General features: G+C 44.8%; 1 protein-coding gene across 7 annotated transcripts in view; it reads left to right on the top strand.

The window, feature by feature from the left end:
* LOC146220697 (pre-B-cell leukemia transcription factor 3) overlaps nt 1-14,489 on the top strand; it is a 46,235-nt gene that overhangs the window by 18,344 nt on the left and 13,402 nt on the right. For all 7 annotated transcript variants that reach the window (XM_084693929.1, XM_084693933.1, XM_084693931.1 and 4 more), the window contains exon 3: nt 14,154-14,395. In XM_084693929.1, coding sequence (XP_084550055.1) covers nt 14,154-14,395 — 242 coding nt within the window. The remainder of the gene's footprint in view (nt 1-14,153; nt 14,396-14,489) is intronic.

The raw sequence follows: 14,489 nt of genomic DNA on the forward strand, positions 1-14,489 counted from the left end.
GGGTGAAGCACTGAATAGAAATGGCTATATTAGTACCGTAATTGCCAAAATGGTTGTTACTGCCATGTATGTGGGTGCGTACTGCAATTTTATTTGTGTTTTTCTCCCTCTCTGAATCCGGCTCTCCTTCACTGGCATCCTCTTTCTTCTTTTACCCTCTTCCCAACTGAGTGACCGACCTAGCATCCAGCTCATCGCATACGGTGTCTGATCCTCGCTGACTATTGGAGCTCAAGCTCATACTGTACTAAAACATCATGGAAGGACCCAGAAAATCTTAGATTTAAAGTGCCGTAAAGCAGTCTAGTTTGAAATACAGTTAGCATTTCTTCTACCGCCAGTTGACGCATACTTTTGCTTGTGCAATGTCAACAGTGCGGCCACGGCTATGACTGCAACAAACCCTAAAAATGATAGTCTCTTACGTATCCACTTTCAAAGGCTTGAGAAGAGTGCCGCTTTCCTTTGGAAGTCTGGAAGGTGTTTTCAGCATGGCTTGTGGCAAGCGAGGCCACGATACATGTACTCTGCACAGTGAGGAAGAAAGGCTACCATTGTACAGAAATGTAGCAGCACATACCGTTGTCACAGTGTTTATACTCAGCCCTTCTGGGAATGGTACTCCATTCCAAGGGGCTGTTGAATAAGTACAGCTTTTCCAATCTTTTTCCAGAAAAAAATATTATAAATGTATATACTGTCATAATTTTCACAGAAAACGTTACAATTACGGAGCAAATGTTAAATCTACACGCGCAACCAGAGTTTCTCCCGGGTCGGTCACAGTCAGGATAGAAAAAGTGGGACCTCAGTTTGAATTGTTACAGTGCCTCACTTTGAATGATACTCTCTGCATTGAAACATGTTGTATAGTTTACTTCAGGTGGACATAGGCGGCTTCTTCAAAGCTGTTTCCAGCGCTCGCTTTGTACCTGCTTCTTCTCTCATTTCGGAGAATAAAAGACAGGAGAAGTTAGTTGAAGGTGATGGATCCCTGTAGCCCCGGAGCTTTCCGGTGTGTTTATACACGCCTTGCATGGCAGCTTTCAACCCACATTTACCCCCTGATTTGCGACGAGCTTATGTGTGAATAATTAATGCCAATTAATCCTTAATTACGGTGATTAGGCAAGTCACAGGAAATTAAGCTACAGCTGGGGAAGTAGCCCCCCCCCACACACACACATTCTGTCGTTCCTGGCTTGCCCCCTCCCCCTTCCCCAATCCCCACACCACCTCACCGCCTTACGAGATGGGGCAGAGGAGGGGCGTGCCAAGGTTCTGTGCCAGTGTGCGAGTCGCATGTGACAATGCCGGTTTGCCATGAGGTTAAAGACGGCAGTGGGTTAATGACAGTGGCACACACATCAAAATATAATCTTTCCCTATCCATCAATAAGACAAAGGTGGTATTACGATGGGTTGTTCCATGGCGTCTGTACCCCAGATATGCAACAAGTACTGTTTCTTTTGACCACTGTTATAAAGTATTATGAAACATAACGAAACAATGTTATACCGTACCTGTCTTTGTATTTATTACAATTAACTATTTTAACCCAATTAAGATAACATGTTCTGCTGTATGGTATTTCTTGCTCCATCCAAACGTGCACCAGGACTCCCAAAGAAAAACACTGTAAGCCATTAATAGCTCTCATAGGCAACTGAGCCAACAAAACTGGAATGGTTGGACTGCCAAACCTCCATTAACACCTAGTTTAACATCCCACTGGCGCCGTAACACAGCTTAATGCTGCAGAGGGGTTGGGAGTTGGAGTCTCTCCCGCTGAAATTAAATGGACATAAAAGGAATTGCGTGGGGAGAGGTCGAGGACTTCAGTAATATCTGTGATTATGTGACAGGCTGTTTGGGTGAACGAGGCTTTTGTTGTTTAATAGGAGCGGGGCCAGAGTGGGCGGGAGTGGGAAAAGTGCATGCTGGGATGGGACGAGCTGTGTGGGGACAGGGAAGAGAGGTTTCTGTGTGTTTTTGTGTGGGGATAGTCTACTTGGTAGTGTATTCTTATGGCCCACCGAATTAGTTAGGATCGGCTACACTCGGTTGTTTAAGTCCTCCCAGTGAACACAGATGTAATTTCACATTTCATTTGAAAGTCGCACCTTAAAATAGGGATAGCTGCTAAACAAATAGAAGAGAAATGTGTACGTAGGTGTGCAGTACGCGGGCATGCAGTGTGTCTTTGTGTGTATGTGCCCAAATGATGCGTCAGCATCCTATTCGATTTCTCAGCATCAACAGGGCTCCCCCCCCTCCCCCCTACAGTGAACGAGACAAAGCCAGAGTGACGCGGTCAGCACTTTGTGCCTTCTCTGCTCAGAAGACCTCACCACAAACATCACAGAGGAGAAACAACCTCAGAATACAATTGTAATCATATTTGTCTTGGGTCTGATCGGCCTGTGATGTCGTTGTTCCCAGTAGGAGAGTTAGACTTGCATTCATTGATCCACAGTTGATTTCATAGTACAACGTGCATACAATACAGATCTGTGTTGAACATTAAGTGATATCATAAAGTGGTGCATATCATGTAACATTCTTCTCTTAGGGCTCTTTTAAGTATTTTTGTTAGTGGTTTTATTGAAACGTGTCCTTAGACTACCACCTCTTGTATACTACTCTGCCTTCTCATGTGGAATGCTTCATGTGAAGTCTTCACTTGAATCTGAAATCCTGAAGCATTCACATTTACAGTACAGGAGAAGCCGCAGTGTGTGTGTGTCTCTGTGTGTGTGTGTGTGTGCTGTGCCAGTGTTTACTCTGTACAGCTATTAAATATTAACTTGCTAACTGTGATGGTCTTGGCAGAGAGACGAGACATGTCAGCCTGGAGGTAACTCTCTGACTCGGAGTGAACGGATGGTTCACGAGGCGCTTCAAAAGTCGCCTCTCTGACACACACATGCAACACACTCATAGTCGCACACATACACACAGTGTGGCTCCTCATTACTGTAAAAGTAGCATTTCCTGCTCAAAACCAGTGTTCCATGTATTGGTGTCTTATGAACTGTGGACAAAAAAAAAAAAACTTATTTATTTGCTGGATCTCGTAAAAAGTCTGCGCCAGTTTGGCAAATTGGATTTCCTAAACAGCAGGAGCCTGCTCTCGGTTGTCTTGCTGTAATGCTGCATTTTGTAAAACAAATGAGTTAATTCCTGTGAAAAACCAGGCATTATCGCTGGTCTGCTGAGGGTTTAAAAGACCAGCTATTACACATTTGTGTAGTGCAGTTTTGGGCAAAGTGTCCATTCAAATTCTTAAACAGCCAATGGCTCAGCACTTCTTAATAGACCATCCCTTAGCAGTGTAACGTTTTGTACAGTTAGTGGAGGAACTTCTCTGACACGGGAGAGAGGAAACGTAGGCCTGCCATGTTCAAAAGCTTTTCTTTTGTCTTTTCCATTGATAGTCTTCACGGATAATTAAAAAACTATGAGCAATTTGCTTCGTTCTTCTGGTTGAATTGAAATAAAATGACCAATAGAATTGCAACGCAAAACACGTGCATACATACAAAAAAACATATATTTAAATATTTTCTAAACTTTTAAAATTCTTGTAATCATATGCAACAGATTCAGTAATTACATTTTTCAACTCTATAGCCAATTTGCAATTTTTTCAGATGCATGTAAATGAAACATTAAGGACATATGAAGTGTTTCATATACAGTGTATGTGTAAGTGATTCTTACTAGTAAGTACAAGTGTTCACATATGACTATACATAATAGCATAGTCTTGTGTTTGAACACCAGTTAGCCAACTGGCTATAAAAATGCCTCCAGTGCTATGTGAAAAGTAAAATATTGCATTTGTTTCCGTCGCTTAGGCTAATGATGTTAGCTGCTATAGTTAGCTGCTAGGAAGTTATTCAGCTTATAGAGAAGCTTATAGTGTTAGGAATTGATGTCAGAATGATTACCCCTCGGCCTTCCCATGACCCCAAAAGTGGAGCCAAATTCCTCACATGTTTTCTGTATGGAGTCACCTACTCAGTTCCATTGAGGTAGGGAGGTGGAGATGGACAGGAAGAAAGAAAAGGAGGGAGGAATGAAAAGAGAGGAGGTAACAGCCTTTTATTGCCCAGGTAAATCAAACATGGCGTAAATCAACAGTAAGCAAAGAGATAGGCCTATCATGACATGGCCTATGTTGTAATTTTTATTCAAGCCAACCATAATTTTCCATCTGTCATCGGCATGTATTTTCTACAGTACTTGTCACGGCGTGTACAGCTAGTGTGGCTCCTCAATAGGTAAATTGGTTGGCCTTGTGTGTCTTTATATGGCTGTCATTCAGTGTGACAAATGGCAGTTCTAACAAAAGGACTTGATAGGCTTTGTATCGATCAGTTGACTGTCAAGAAAGCATGTTAGCAGCCACTCAGAAAGGGGACACGACATACTCATCACACGTCATACCTTCAGTTTATTATGTTCGTTATAGCAAATTAGTCAATCAGTCAACGTTTAGTCGCACCCAACAAGGACAAATCATAATCCATTGCCTATATGTGAACTGATCATAATTCATAACCCTTATTTTACCAATCAGGTCATGAATGTGAATAGCAAATTAGTACAAGTGTAGTTTATTGCCTTTCTGTAAAGAGATATGATTGTTGTTGAGTTCATTTACGTAAAAGAACAAAACGCAACTTTGACCTGTAGTTTGGGTGTCATAGGATATTACCCAGCATGTGTGTAAAGCAAAATTATATTACTAATTTGATCGCGGTAGCCCACCAACATTGGATATTGGGGGCCATGAAAAGAAATCACACACTGCACACCGGGGGTGCCTTGGAGAGATAAAACGCGTGTATGCCGTCTCTTTATGGCATCAAATATGCATTTAGGTTCCTCATTTCAACTCCAATCGGTGCCGCTTGGCAACGAAATCCACCACCTCCCACGGTTTCCCCTTCAATATTTAATTCCACAATTCTCCCTTTCCCCCTCCCCCCTCCTCCTCAAACCTGTCATTACATGGCGGCATAGTCGGCATCAAGTGTCTCGGCGAACAGATTAAATTATACTTGGAAATGGGCGCGAGTGATTTAAAGGGTGGAGGGCTGTATATTTGTTTTTGCCGCGCCGATAATGGGCTCTCGTGCCAAAAAAGGCGCTTCGTTTCAATCCCCTGTTCATTCTTTCTATATTTATTCATGTTTCTTTGCCTTTACCCCCACCCCCCCACCCCTGCCTCCATCCCTTCCCCTCCTCCCTTCTTTTCCTCCCGCTTTCCCTCAATCTGTTTTGTCTCACCAAACACAGGATACACCTCTGGTCCCCAGTGACTGGGTTGAATATACACACACTGGAGCCTAGGCGCCCAGTTCATCAAGAAGAAGGGAGGTGTGTGTGTGTGTGTGTGTGTGGTGGGGGGGGGGTCTACAATGTAAGTAAAGGGGAGTTGGAAATCTTTATTAATGGTACTCTCAAGCTGTTGATCCAATACATGAATTACCCCAACAGCCCACTACAAATCATTAATCTAACATTGCTAGTTTTAGCATACAGGGCCCTAACGCAATAATCCTCAGGGGACCAGGTAACATCCAGCCAGACTGCATGGAGACCAGTATACAAAGCTGGCTGGTCAGCAAAGGTTCTTGACTGTGGAGAGCAGGTTTCTGCTTCTCACTAACTGAGGCATTGAGGTGTATTTTAAGCATCATGCACGATTTACTGTTCTAGACCTTGAGTCTCACAATGACCTTTTTTCTATTTTTTGAAAGCAACATTTTTTTTTCTTCTCTACAATCATGCATAGCATCTTTTGGGTGCCACTGGATGGCTTTATGCACTGTACAATTACTTTATGACACAATTCTCAGCATATCACTTCTCTTGTTGCCTCTGCTAAATAGTTAACAGAAGAGTGCCTGTTATGTTTCAATGGTGCTGCTACTGGTTAAAAAACATTAAATAATGGCATTTTGGGTTAAACTTGCAACAGAAACAGTTATGGAAAGTGGAACATTAAGCATTCACTAAGAAGTTGTGTGGCCCATGCCAAGCTCTCATTGCCTCTCTGAGCTCAGTACTAGGTCGAGAAGCGTAACACATGCCTGACAGCCAAACCCCCCAGTGATTCCAGATTAGAATTGGCAGTCACATACAGGAATCCCTAGTCCCGAATAATCCAGATTAATAACAAGAAGGATAAACTCGTTTACAACTTCTTTGGGTCAGCACTTATCCTAACAAGGTATATGGCCTGAACATCCTATTGTATGACATGTGTTCCATCTGTGCGTGTAAATGTTTGGATGGCCCGTGGCTCCTTTGAGATAATTGGGTCTGAGATGAGATGCAGTACGCAGCATATGTACAGTATTCTGTAGAGATACACATGTACAGCATACTGAGGGGAGTCAGATGGCTGAGCAGTGAGGGAGTTGGGCTTGTAATCAGAAAGTTGCCAGATCGATTCCCTGCCGTGCCAAATGACGTTGTGTCCTTGGGCAAGGCACTTCACCCTACATACCTCGGGGGGAATGTCCCCGTACTTACTGTGAGTCGCTCTGGATAAGAGCGTCTGCTAAATGACTAAATGTAAATACTGTAGATATACAGACAGAGTAAGATGTGCCTCTGGAAATATTGACATATCCATGAAGACAGTACAAAACACAGCTGTCTCATAATTGTGTACATGGTAATTCATATACACTGCAAATTAGAAACACACAAAGACACACACAAACACACAGTGGGGAGGTCTCCGAGGATGACTGCCCCTGACTGATCCTCTAACGTGGCCCCCTGCTTGGGCTCTCGGAAGGCTTATGGCCAGCCCCCCTGCTGCAACAGTCTGCTTCCAATGCGGGATGAGGCGTTCACGGAACACAGTCATCCCAGCTCGCTGCCCGTGTGTCGGAGGGGAGGTCATCATGCTTATTGTTCTTTGATGAATTGGAAGTTTTTCAATAATACGCTGACTCAATACCGTCCTTTTCGACTGTATGCTCGTAGCGTTGAAAAATGTTTTTTTTCTTTTCTTTCTAAGTCAGTCTGTTCATGTGTCCTGAAGAGAAAGAGCCCGAATGAAGATTGATTGTGTTTTTCGCTGTGGAGAAACATTTACAGGTTTTCTATATTCCGGTCATTTCCCAAAAGCTCTGTGAACTGATCTTGTCCATTTCAATGAGCTCTTTAACAGAGCAGCCAGGCTCCCAGACAGACGCCTGCCCTTTCTGCCCAGGACCCAATATTTATTCAATGGGACCCTGCATCAGCCACCTGGTGCTCAGTGTGTGGGCTGTGTGACGTGGATCCATCTGTGTGTGTGTGTCTGCGCATACATGTGTGCGAATGTGTTTGTGTGTTGCCCCGAACTGAAGGTCTGTGAAGGTGTATTGATTGGTTGGGTGGGTGCGCGCGTGTGCGTGTGTGTGTCAGAGAGCCCTGTCCTCCTATTCTCTGGTGGAGGTTAACAAGGAATTCAATCAAGGAGCATGTGTCCCCCACCGAGCACACAAAAGTGTGAAATAACAACGTGGTCGAGGCCTTGTGATTAATTTCTATCGATCCACATTTAGCAAAGGACGTAGCCTGTATGCGTTAGTCCCTGAAATGAAGTGCTCGAATATCAGTTTGGCCCAGGGGTAAAGCTAATAATGAGGTGAATGAAGTTAGCAAATGGACTACTCGAGCGCTGATGTAGTCAGATTGAGCACACGATGGAATGAATAAGATTATGCTCTTGATGAGAGGTTCAAGGGTACTGTGGCCATGGTGATGGTGGAGTATTGGGGTCTAGACTGACTGGCCTTAACCTACTTGCAGGTGTATGTGACACATTCACACTAAAACACACGGAGGTACTAAGCCTGTGGTGGCACAGGATTCTGACCTTTGTACAAGTGAGTTTGGATGACAAGCTTGAACGACACTGGGATTTTGAGTTCTGAAAACACGAATGGCATTCGAAAAATTCAACGGAATGAAAGATAGATGAAAAATGTACACGACCTGTGAGATACTTGATGCTTTACATCCTTTCTTAAGCCTCTCGCAATGTATCAAAGCTCCATAACTTTCACTTGCTAATCCCTAAACAAACCAAAATGGTGTTCCCTTTCACTCAAACATTGTCTTTTTTCTCAAGGGACACAAAAGACAAAGTGTTGCTATTATAAAGCCATAACCCTTGAGAGAGCGCCACTCAGTCAACAGCTGTTCCAATGTTTGTCTATCTAATGGTGTTTCCATTCTGACTTTTGAACTGTGTCATCACCTAACCATTATTAAATCGGAGAGAAAGGGAACCATGGATGACGTGAGAGAGCTAACAGTGTGAGAAAGCAAAAGAAAGTGGGGGCAAAGTGGAAGGAAGTCAGGTTGGTGGTTTGAATGTATTGTGTGAGTATTGAATTCTTCAATTGCTTTTGTCACTGCCTCACCTGTACGTGAAGACATAAATATTTGCTGTATGCATGTAGTGCTATATCCAGCTGCATGTGACTAAAAGAGGACTATTAGTAGATAAGATGTTTGCTTACCTGTAAAATTGACGGTATGTTATTAAGGTGGCTTCTACAAAGTAAATGGAATGAGACTGCCGAGATTTCTACAATGTCAGACTTACATACATCAGTCACGAACAGAAAGGTTTGACCTAGGCTGTTATTGTGCGCCGCGTTGCGTGTGAATTTGAAGATTTTGAAGTATGAAACAACCCCCCCCCCCCCCCCCCCCCCTTCAGTTCTCAAGCAGTCATCGTCGCTTGCGGCATAGAAAAGATTTTCTTTTTCAAGAGGCTTAGCTGAGAGGTTTAAAATTTCACTTAAGTGTTTGGAAAGATGATACCTTGCAATGAAGCGGCACTCTTGAGAAATAAACGTCTCACTTTTTAAAGAGGATCAAACAGTGGTTATTTGCGCTTGACATGCAGCTTTTGACCCATGAGGGCATCAACCATTTGCTCTTTTTTTGCTCTATTCAGAGACGTCATGCAGATAGAAGATTTTGCACTTAGCAATGATATTTCATTGAAGGTCAACTAGCTGGTCTATGGGAGAATGAATTGAAATATATATCCGTTGCTGTCACTAAATGCTTGCATTGATCCAGGTGAGTATTCTGCTTGAAACAGCAGATCCCCTGTAAGAGTAATATATTGTTTTTGCTTCATTCATCTTCATGTAAAAAAAAAAAGAAGCCTAGATTAAATAACATTGGTTAGTGTTGTTCCACAAGGCAGGGTCCTATTGCACAGAGCTGCTTTATCTAAACTGTACTTTTTGTTTTCTGTTTTCTGACGCCAATAGCTAATAGCCACACGCACATACGCTGTGTACCCATGTCATCACAGACAGAGCTTTATATTCAAACCCTTCCATTTTGTCTGTGGAGCCCTGGAGCCCTTCTAGTCTGTGCATGTATGCTAGAGGGGAACTATACTGCCTCCACTCTATAAACCAGGGAGTCAGATGGCTGAGTGGTTAGGGAACCGGGCTAGTAATCTGATGGTTGCCAGATCGATTCCCAAAATCGCCAAATGATGTTGTGTCCTTGGGCAAGGCACTTCACCCTACTTGCCTCGGGGGAATGTCCCTGTACTTAATATAAGTCGCCCTGGATAAGAGCGTCTGCTAAATGACTACATGTAAATGTTAACCATGCAGATTTACCCGTCATTGAGAAACTGAGAAAATCTGGGTTGAAGGCTAGGGATGTTGTGTGCTAGTGAGTAGGGAGTGGTGGTGTGTATGTGTGGTAGTGGTGGTTTGTGTGTGTGTGGGGGAGGGGGGGGGGGGGTATAAAAGAACTGGGGAGTTAAAATCTTCTTTCGGTTGAGTAGTGTGGAGGAAGTAATTAAACATGGTTCAACAAGGTCAGCTCTCATTTTCTATTCCCCCAACACTCAGAGGAGCATACAAACACACACACACCAACACAAACACCCCCAGCAACCCAATCTGGCTTGCTAATACAGGAACCAACATGAAGATATACATGCACAGACAACCTCTTTCTCTCTCCCCCTTCTTTCCCTCTGACCCACTCAAAACCAATCTGTCGTCTTCTTCTATCCAGTCTCCATACTCGATCTAAAGACACACAAAAACGTCCCACCACATACATGGACCCCCACCTCACTCCTGGTCTGGCCTGTCTCTGGCTCATGTTTACCAGGGCTGATCTTAGCCAGACTTGCACAGAAGGAAACCCCTCTCGCCTATGATCCCATACTAAAGAACTCGAGCTGGCGCATGACGGGCGACATGTAGAAGTCATTCATTATGCCGAAAACAGATGAGAAACGTTGATTATCCGATAGATGGGTTCAGATGTATGGCCGTGGTTGTTGATTCCTCTCTGTGACTCCCTTCTCTATCTATCTATCTATCTATCTATCTATCTATCTATCTATCTCTCTCTCTCTCTCTCTCTCTCTCTCTCTCTCTCTCTCTCTCTCTCTCTCTCTCTCTCTCTCTCTCTCTCTCTCTCTCTCTCTCTCTCTCTCTCTCTCTCTGTCATTCACAAATGTGCAGTAAACACACATACGCATTCACACACACACTCATGCATGCACACACACACACACACAATGGTGCTACGCCGACTGTCTGCACTGGAGGCAACAGTAAGGCACCGGGCTCCCAAAGGATGACATAGATCATTTTCCATTTGGAGAAAGAGAGAGAGACAGAGAGAGAGAATAGGTACGCAATATGTAGACAGGCCTTTGTGTCTCAAAGGCAGCTCATTCCCCTTAGATCAGCTGTAGACTGCAGTCTGGTAATTGGTGCTCTCTGGGTTTTTGCCGGGTTTGTTTCACGGGCCCAGGGCGACGGGGAAGTTCGGAATTGGAGCTGGATTCTCCTTTATTACAGGGAGAGAATGGGTTCCTTCTTCGCTCTCCTTCAGGCACTGCGCGTGTGTATGTGTGTGTATGTGTATGTGTGTGTGACAGAGAAGAAGGCAGAATGTGTACTGTTTTTGTGTCAGTGTGTGTGCGGCTGTCTTGGCTCCTTTCTGTGAATGCGCTCATACCAAATCTCAGCGATGGTCTGTCATCTTGTCTGTGGAGGAGGGTTCATCCAATTGCAATGCGGTATATGTACTGCAGACTGCTGCTGATGTCTTTTATGATGGCGCGCACACACACACGCGCAGAAACACGCACACAGAAACACACACACACAGGACACAAGCGCAGAGCCTGCCAAGCCCATCTCCTAAATTCTATTCACATACACACATTAATTTCACACACAGTAACGCAAACACAATTTTACCCTCCCGGCCCTTGTCTCTCGCCCCTTCAATATAGTAAAATTATGATTACTAACACAAAATCAGCACTGGGTTCTGTATGCAGGGAATTATTTATTCAGCCGTATACAAAATCACACCAGCACACCATGCGTATAGTGCTAGATTGCATTCTTTATGTATGTATGTATATGTATATGCATTCATCTCCCGGCATCTCCGAGACCTGCTTTGTAGTGTGTGACCTGGTTTTATTCAATCTCTTGCCTACTAATTAGGGTGCCAGTAAGTGTAAGGAGAAATGCAGAGGAAAGGAGAGGAGGAGAGGGGGGGGGGAGAGGAGGAGGGGGGGGACAGAAGAGGGGGGGAGGGAGACAGAAGAGGGGAGCTGAGGAGAACAGTAGCCCGTGGGTATTCCAGGAAGATTTTCCCTGTGCTGAATTTGCATCATCTGGCCATGGTGCCACCAAGGAATGATAATGTTCTATCTCAGGAGTGAACAACATTAAGCAACTAGAAAGGAAGAAAATTATTAGGTTGGATGTCATGAGAGAATTATTCCTGAATTATTGGGGGGTTGTTTTTCCAGAAATATTCTTCAGTGGAGAAAGATGCATTGTGATTTGCTTAAGTTGTATGTAAAATACGGACACAGCTGCAACACAGGAACAATTATCAACCCTGAACTGGCTTCTTCCTTTAATGTCACCCCTGTGACCTGCCATTCACGATCACATCACCTGGCCCCACCCCCGCACAATTTTATGTACATGACAGCGCTCCGTTTCCAACGCTTGGATGACCGTCCATTGCAAGGCTACCAGTCGCACCCCCACCTCCCGCCCTCCTGGGGAGAGAGAGAGAGAGAGAGAGAGAGAGAGAGAGAGAGAGAGAGAGAGAGAGAGAGAGAGAGAGAGAGAGAGAGAGAGAGAGAGAGAGAGAGGGAGAGAGAGAGGGAGAGAGGCAGAGGGGGAGAGGGGCTGGAGAGAGAGCCACCTTTCACAAGGCTGGGGAGAGAGCCACCAAGGATCGAGGAGTTGGACAGAACCCCCACCCTCTCCCACCCCATACCTCCACCCACTGCCCCCGCCAGCTAAGGCTCAAACAGCCAGCAAAGGGACTTAAAGTGACAGCTGGATCTGGGTTGGAATGGCACAGCAGGGCCTCCCATGTTACAGTTAATATACCTGACATGAAATTCCGCCCCCGGGTAGCACTGTCTCCAGCCTGAGTTACCTGGGGAAAGAAGGCAGAAAGGACAATGGGAGAGAGGGAGGTGAAGAAGGGCTAAAACTAGCTAATATGTTAACAACGAGTGCTTTTAGGGGAATCATTTGTACGTTCCCAGGGTCCTATGTTCTCAGTGTCCTATGGGTCAGGGTTAGAGCCAGACTTTTTGTGGGGGAGATCTTCAAAAACACATAAAACAATAACCATTGGTGTTGTTGTGTTTATAAAGCTGTTTTGAAGCCCTGTCCAAATAAATTATATTTATTAATTGGTTTAACTTGAAATGGGTCAAATTTGGCCCCAAGACAATATATTGTACCCTGGGGACACTGTTATATTTAATAATTTGTATTCAAACCTCAGATTCAATATACTTACCGAAATCTGCCAAAAAGCTTACGCTAGAAAGGGGCATTCACCGATTATTGGAATTTACCGTTTATTCTTTTCAGCTCATTTTAGTTTCATTCTTATTTGAGGCCCAAACGCATGAGACTTCTCTCGGCTTTTTGTAGCATCTTTGGCCCTGGAGGATACTGTCCTTAGATACAGTTTTGACTTCCGAAACCAAACTTAACACTTTGTGAAGTGTCTCCTCCTTTGACAACCCATCTTCCTGTTAATTGAGATGAAATCCAAAGAACAACACTGGGCTCTGCCCAGCTGTCTTGACGTGCGGCGGGCGAAGTGGGGAACTCTGCTCATGTGAAAACAGGACACAAGATTCGGCGGTGCCCGATGTTTATTTCGCCTTGGATGGGACCGCAGCCAATGGAGCGCTGCAATATTGCTCACCGTGGCGATGTCGCTGCTCTCCGTGGCGATGTCGCTGCTCACCGTGGCGACCCGCTGCTGTCGAGCCTACTCGGATCAGTGGCACCGTCTCTCACAAACACCCACACACACGTGTGTGAGTGTGAATGGGTTAAAGTGCGAGGCACACTAGGCAGACTGATTGTGAGGGGCACAGAAACAGTGTGTGTGTGTGTGTGTGTGTGTGTTTGCAAGAGTGTGTTACCCTTGAGTCAACACGGTTGAAATGTTCCAAAGTAAATGGAGCTTTGTTTGAGCTGGCATCCACAAAGCTTTTCTCCCACTGTCTGAAAGACATGACAAATGACCTTGGTAATGACGTTCAAATGTTTTACAGTCTGCCTCCAGGCCCTATCATAAACACTGTCTTTTTACTGTGTGTATGGTTGTGTCTGGGAAAGTAGATGATTGTGTGTGTGTGAGTCCATCTCAGACATGCTCAGCCAGCTTCTAATTTCCAGCTTTGTATTCTCACTTGTCCACAAAGCAGGACAACTCACTGAATCTCTGGACTAATTTGAATGCGTGGGGCCATTCCCCAAAGAATATTCACTATGGTGGTGAAAGGTGTTGACAGCAAAGACAGCAAGGCTGCCATAATAAAGCAGACTGTCTATTGTCCAAAGACTTAATATATATTATTATTACGTTCGCTTTTTAACCACATTGAATCACCATTGTCAAAGTCGAACAGTGACTATGAAGTCATTTATACAGTCTATCCCAGAATGGTACATTATGGTACTATAATAAGTGTTTGAGTTCAACAAACTTTTTGGACGAAATATGGCTTTACTCTGATAAAGAGCTGTTTGTGTTGACCATGTGATGCCTGTCTTCTCCCTGATAGGCCTGAGTATCCGTGGCGCCCAGGAAGAGGACCCCCCGGACCCCCAGCTCATGAGGCTGGACAACATGCTGCTGGCAGAGGGCGTGTCCGGACCGGAGAAAGGAGGCGGATCGGCAGCGGCTGCGGCCGCAGCAGCAGCGGCAGGGGGCGGAGCCGACAACTCCATCGAGCACTCGGACTACAGGGCCAAGCTCACGCAGATCAGACAGATCTACCACACCGAGCTGGAGAAGTACGAACAGGTGAGGTGCGAGCTGTCCATTAACGGCAGCCGTTGATTGCGGGACGGTCGTTGGTTTACGGTGAGGGTGCAGGCTAGAAGAGACTTTAAAACAT

Source organism: Hypomesus nipponensis, chromosome 27, assembly GCF_054491055.1.
Source record: "Hypomesus nipponensis isolate SF chromosome 27, ASM5449105v1, whole genome shotgun sequence".
In the NCBI taxonomy this organism is placed as follows: Eukaryota; Metazoa; Chordata; class Actinopteri; order Osmeriformes; family Osmeridae; genus Hypomesus; species Hypomesus nipponensis.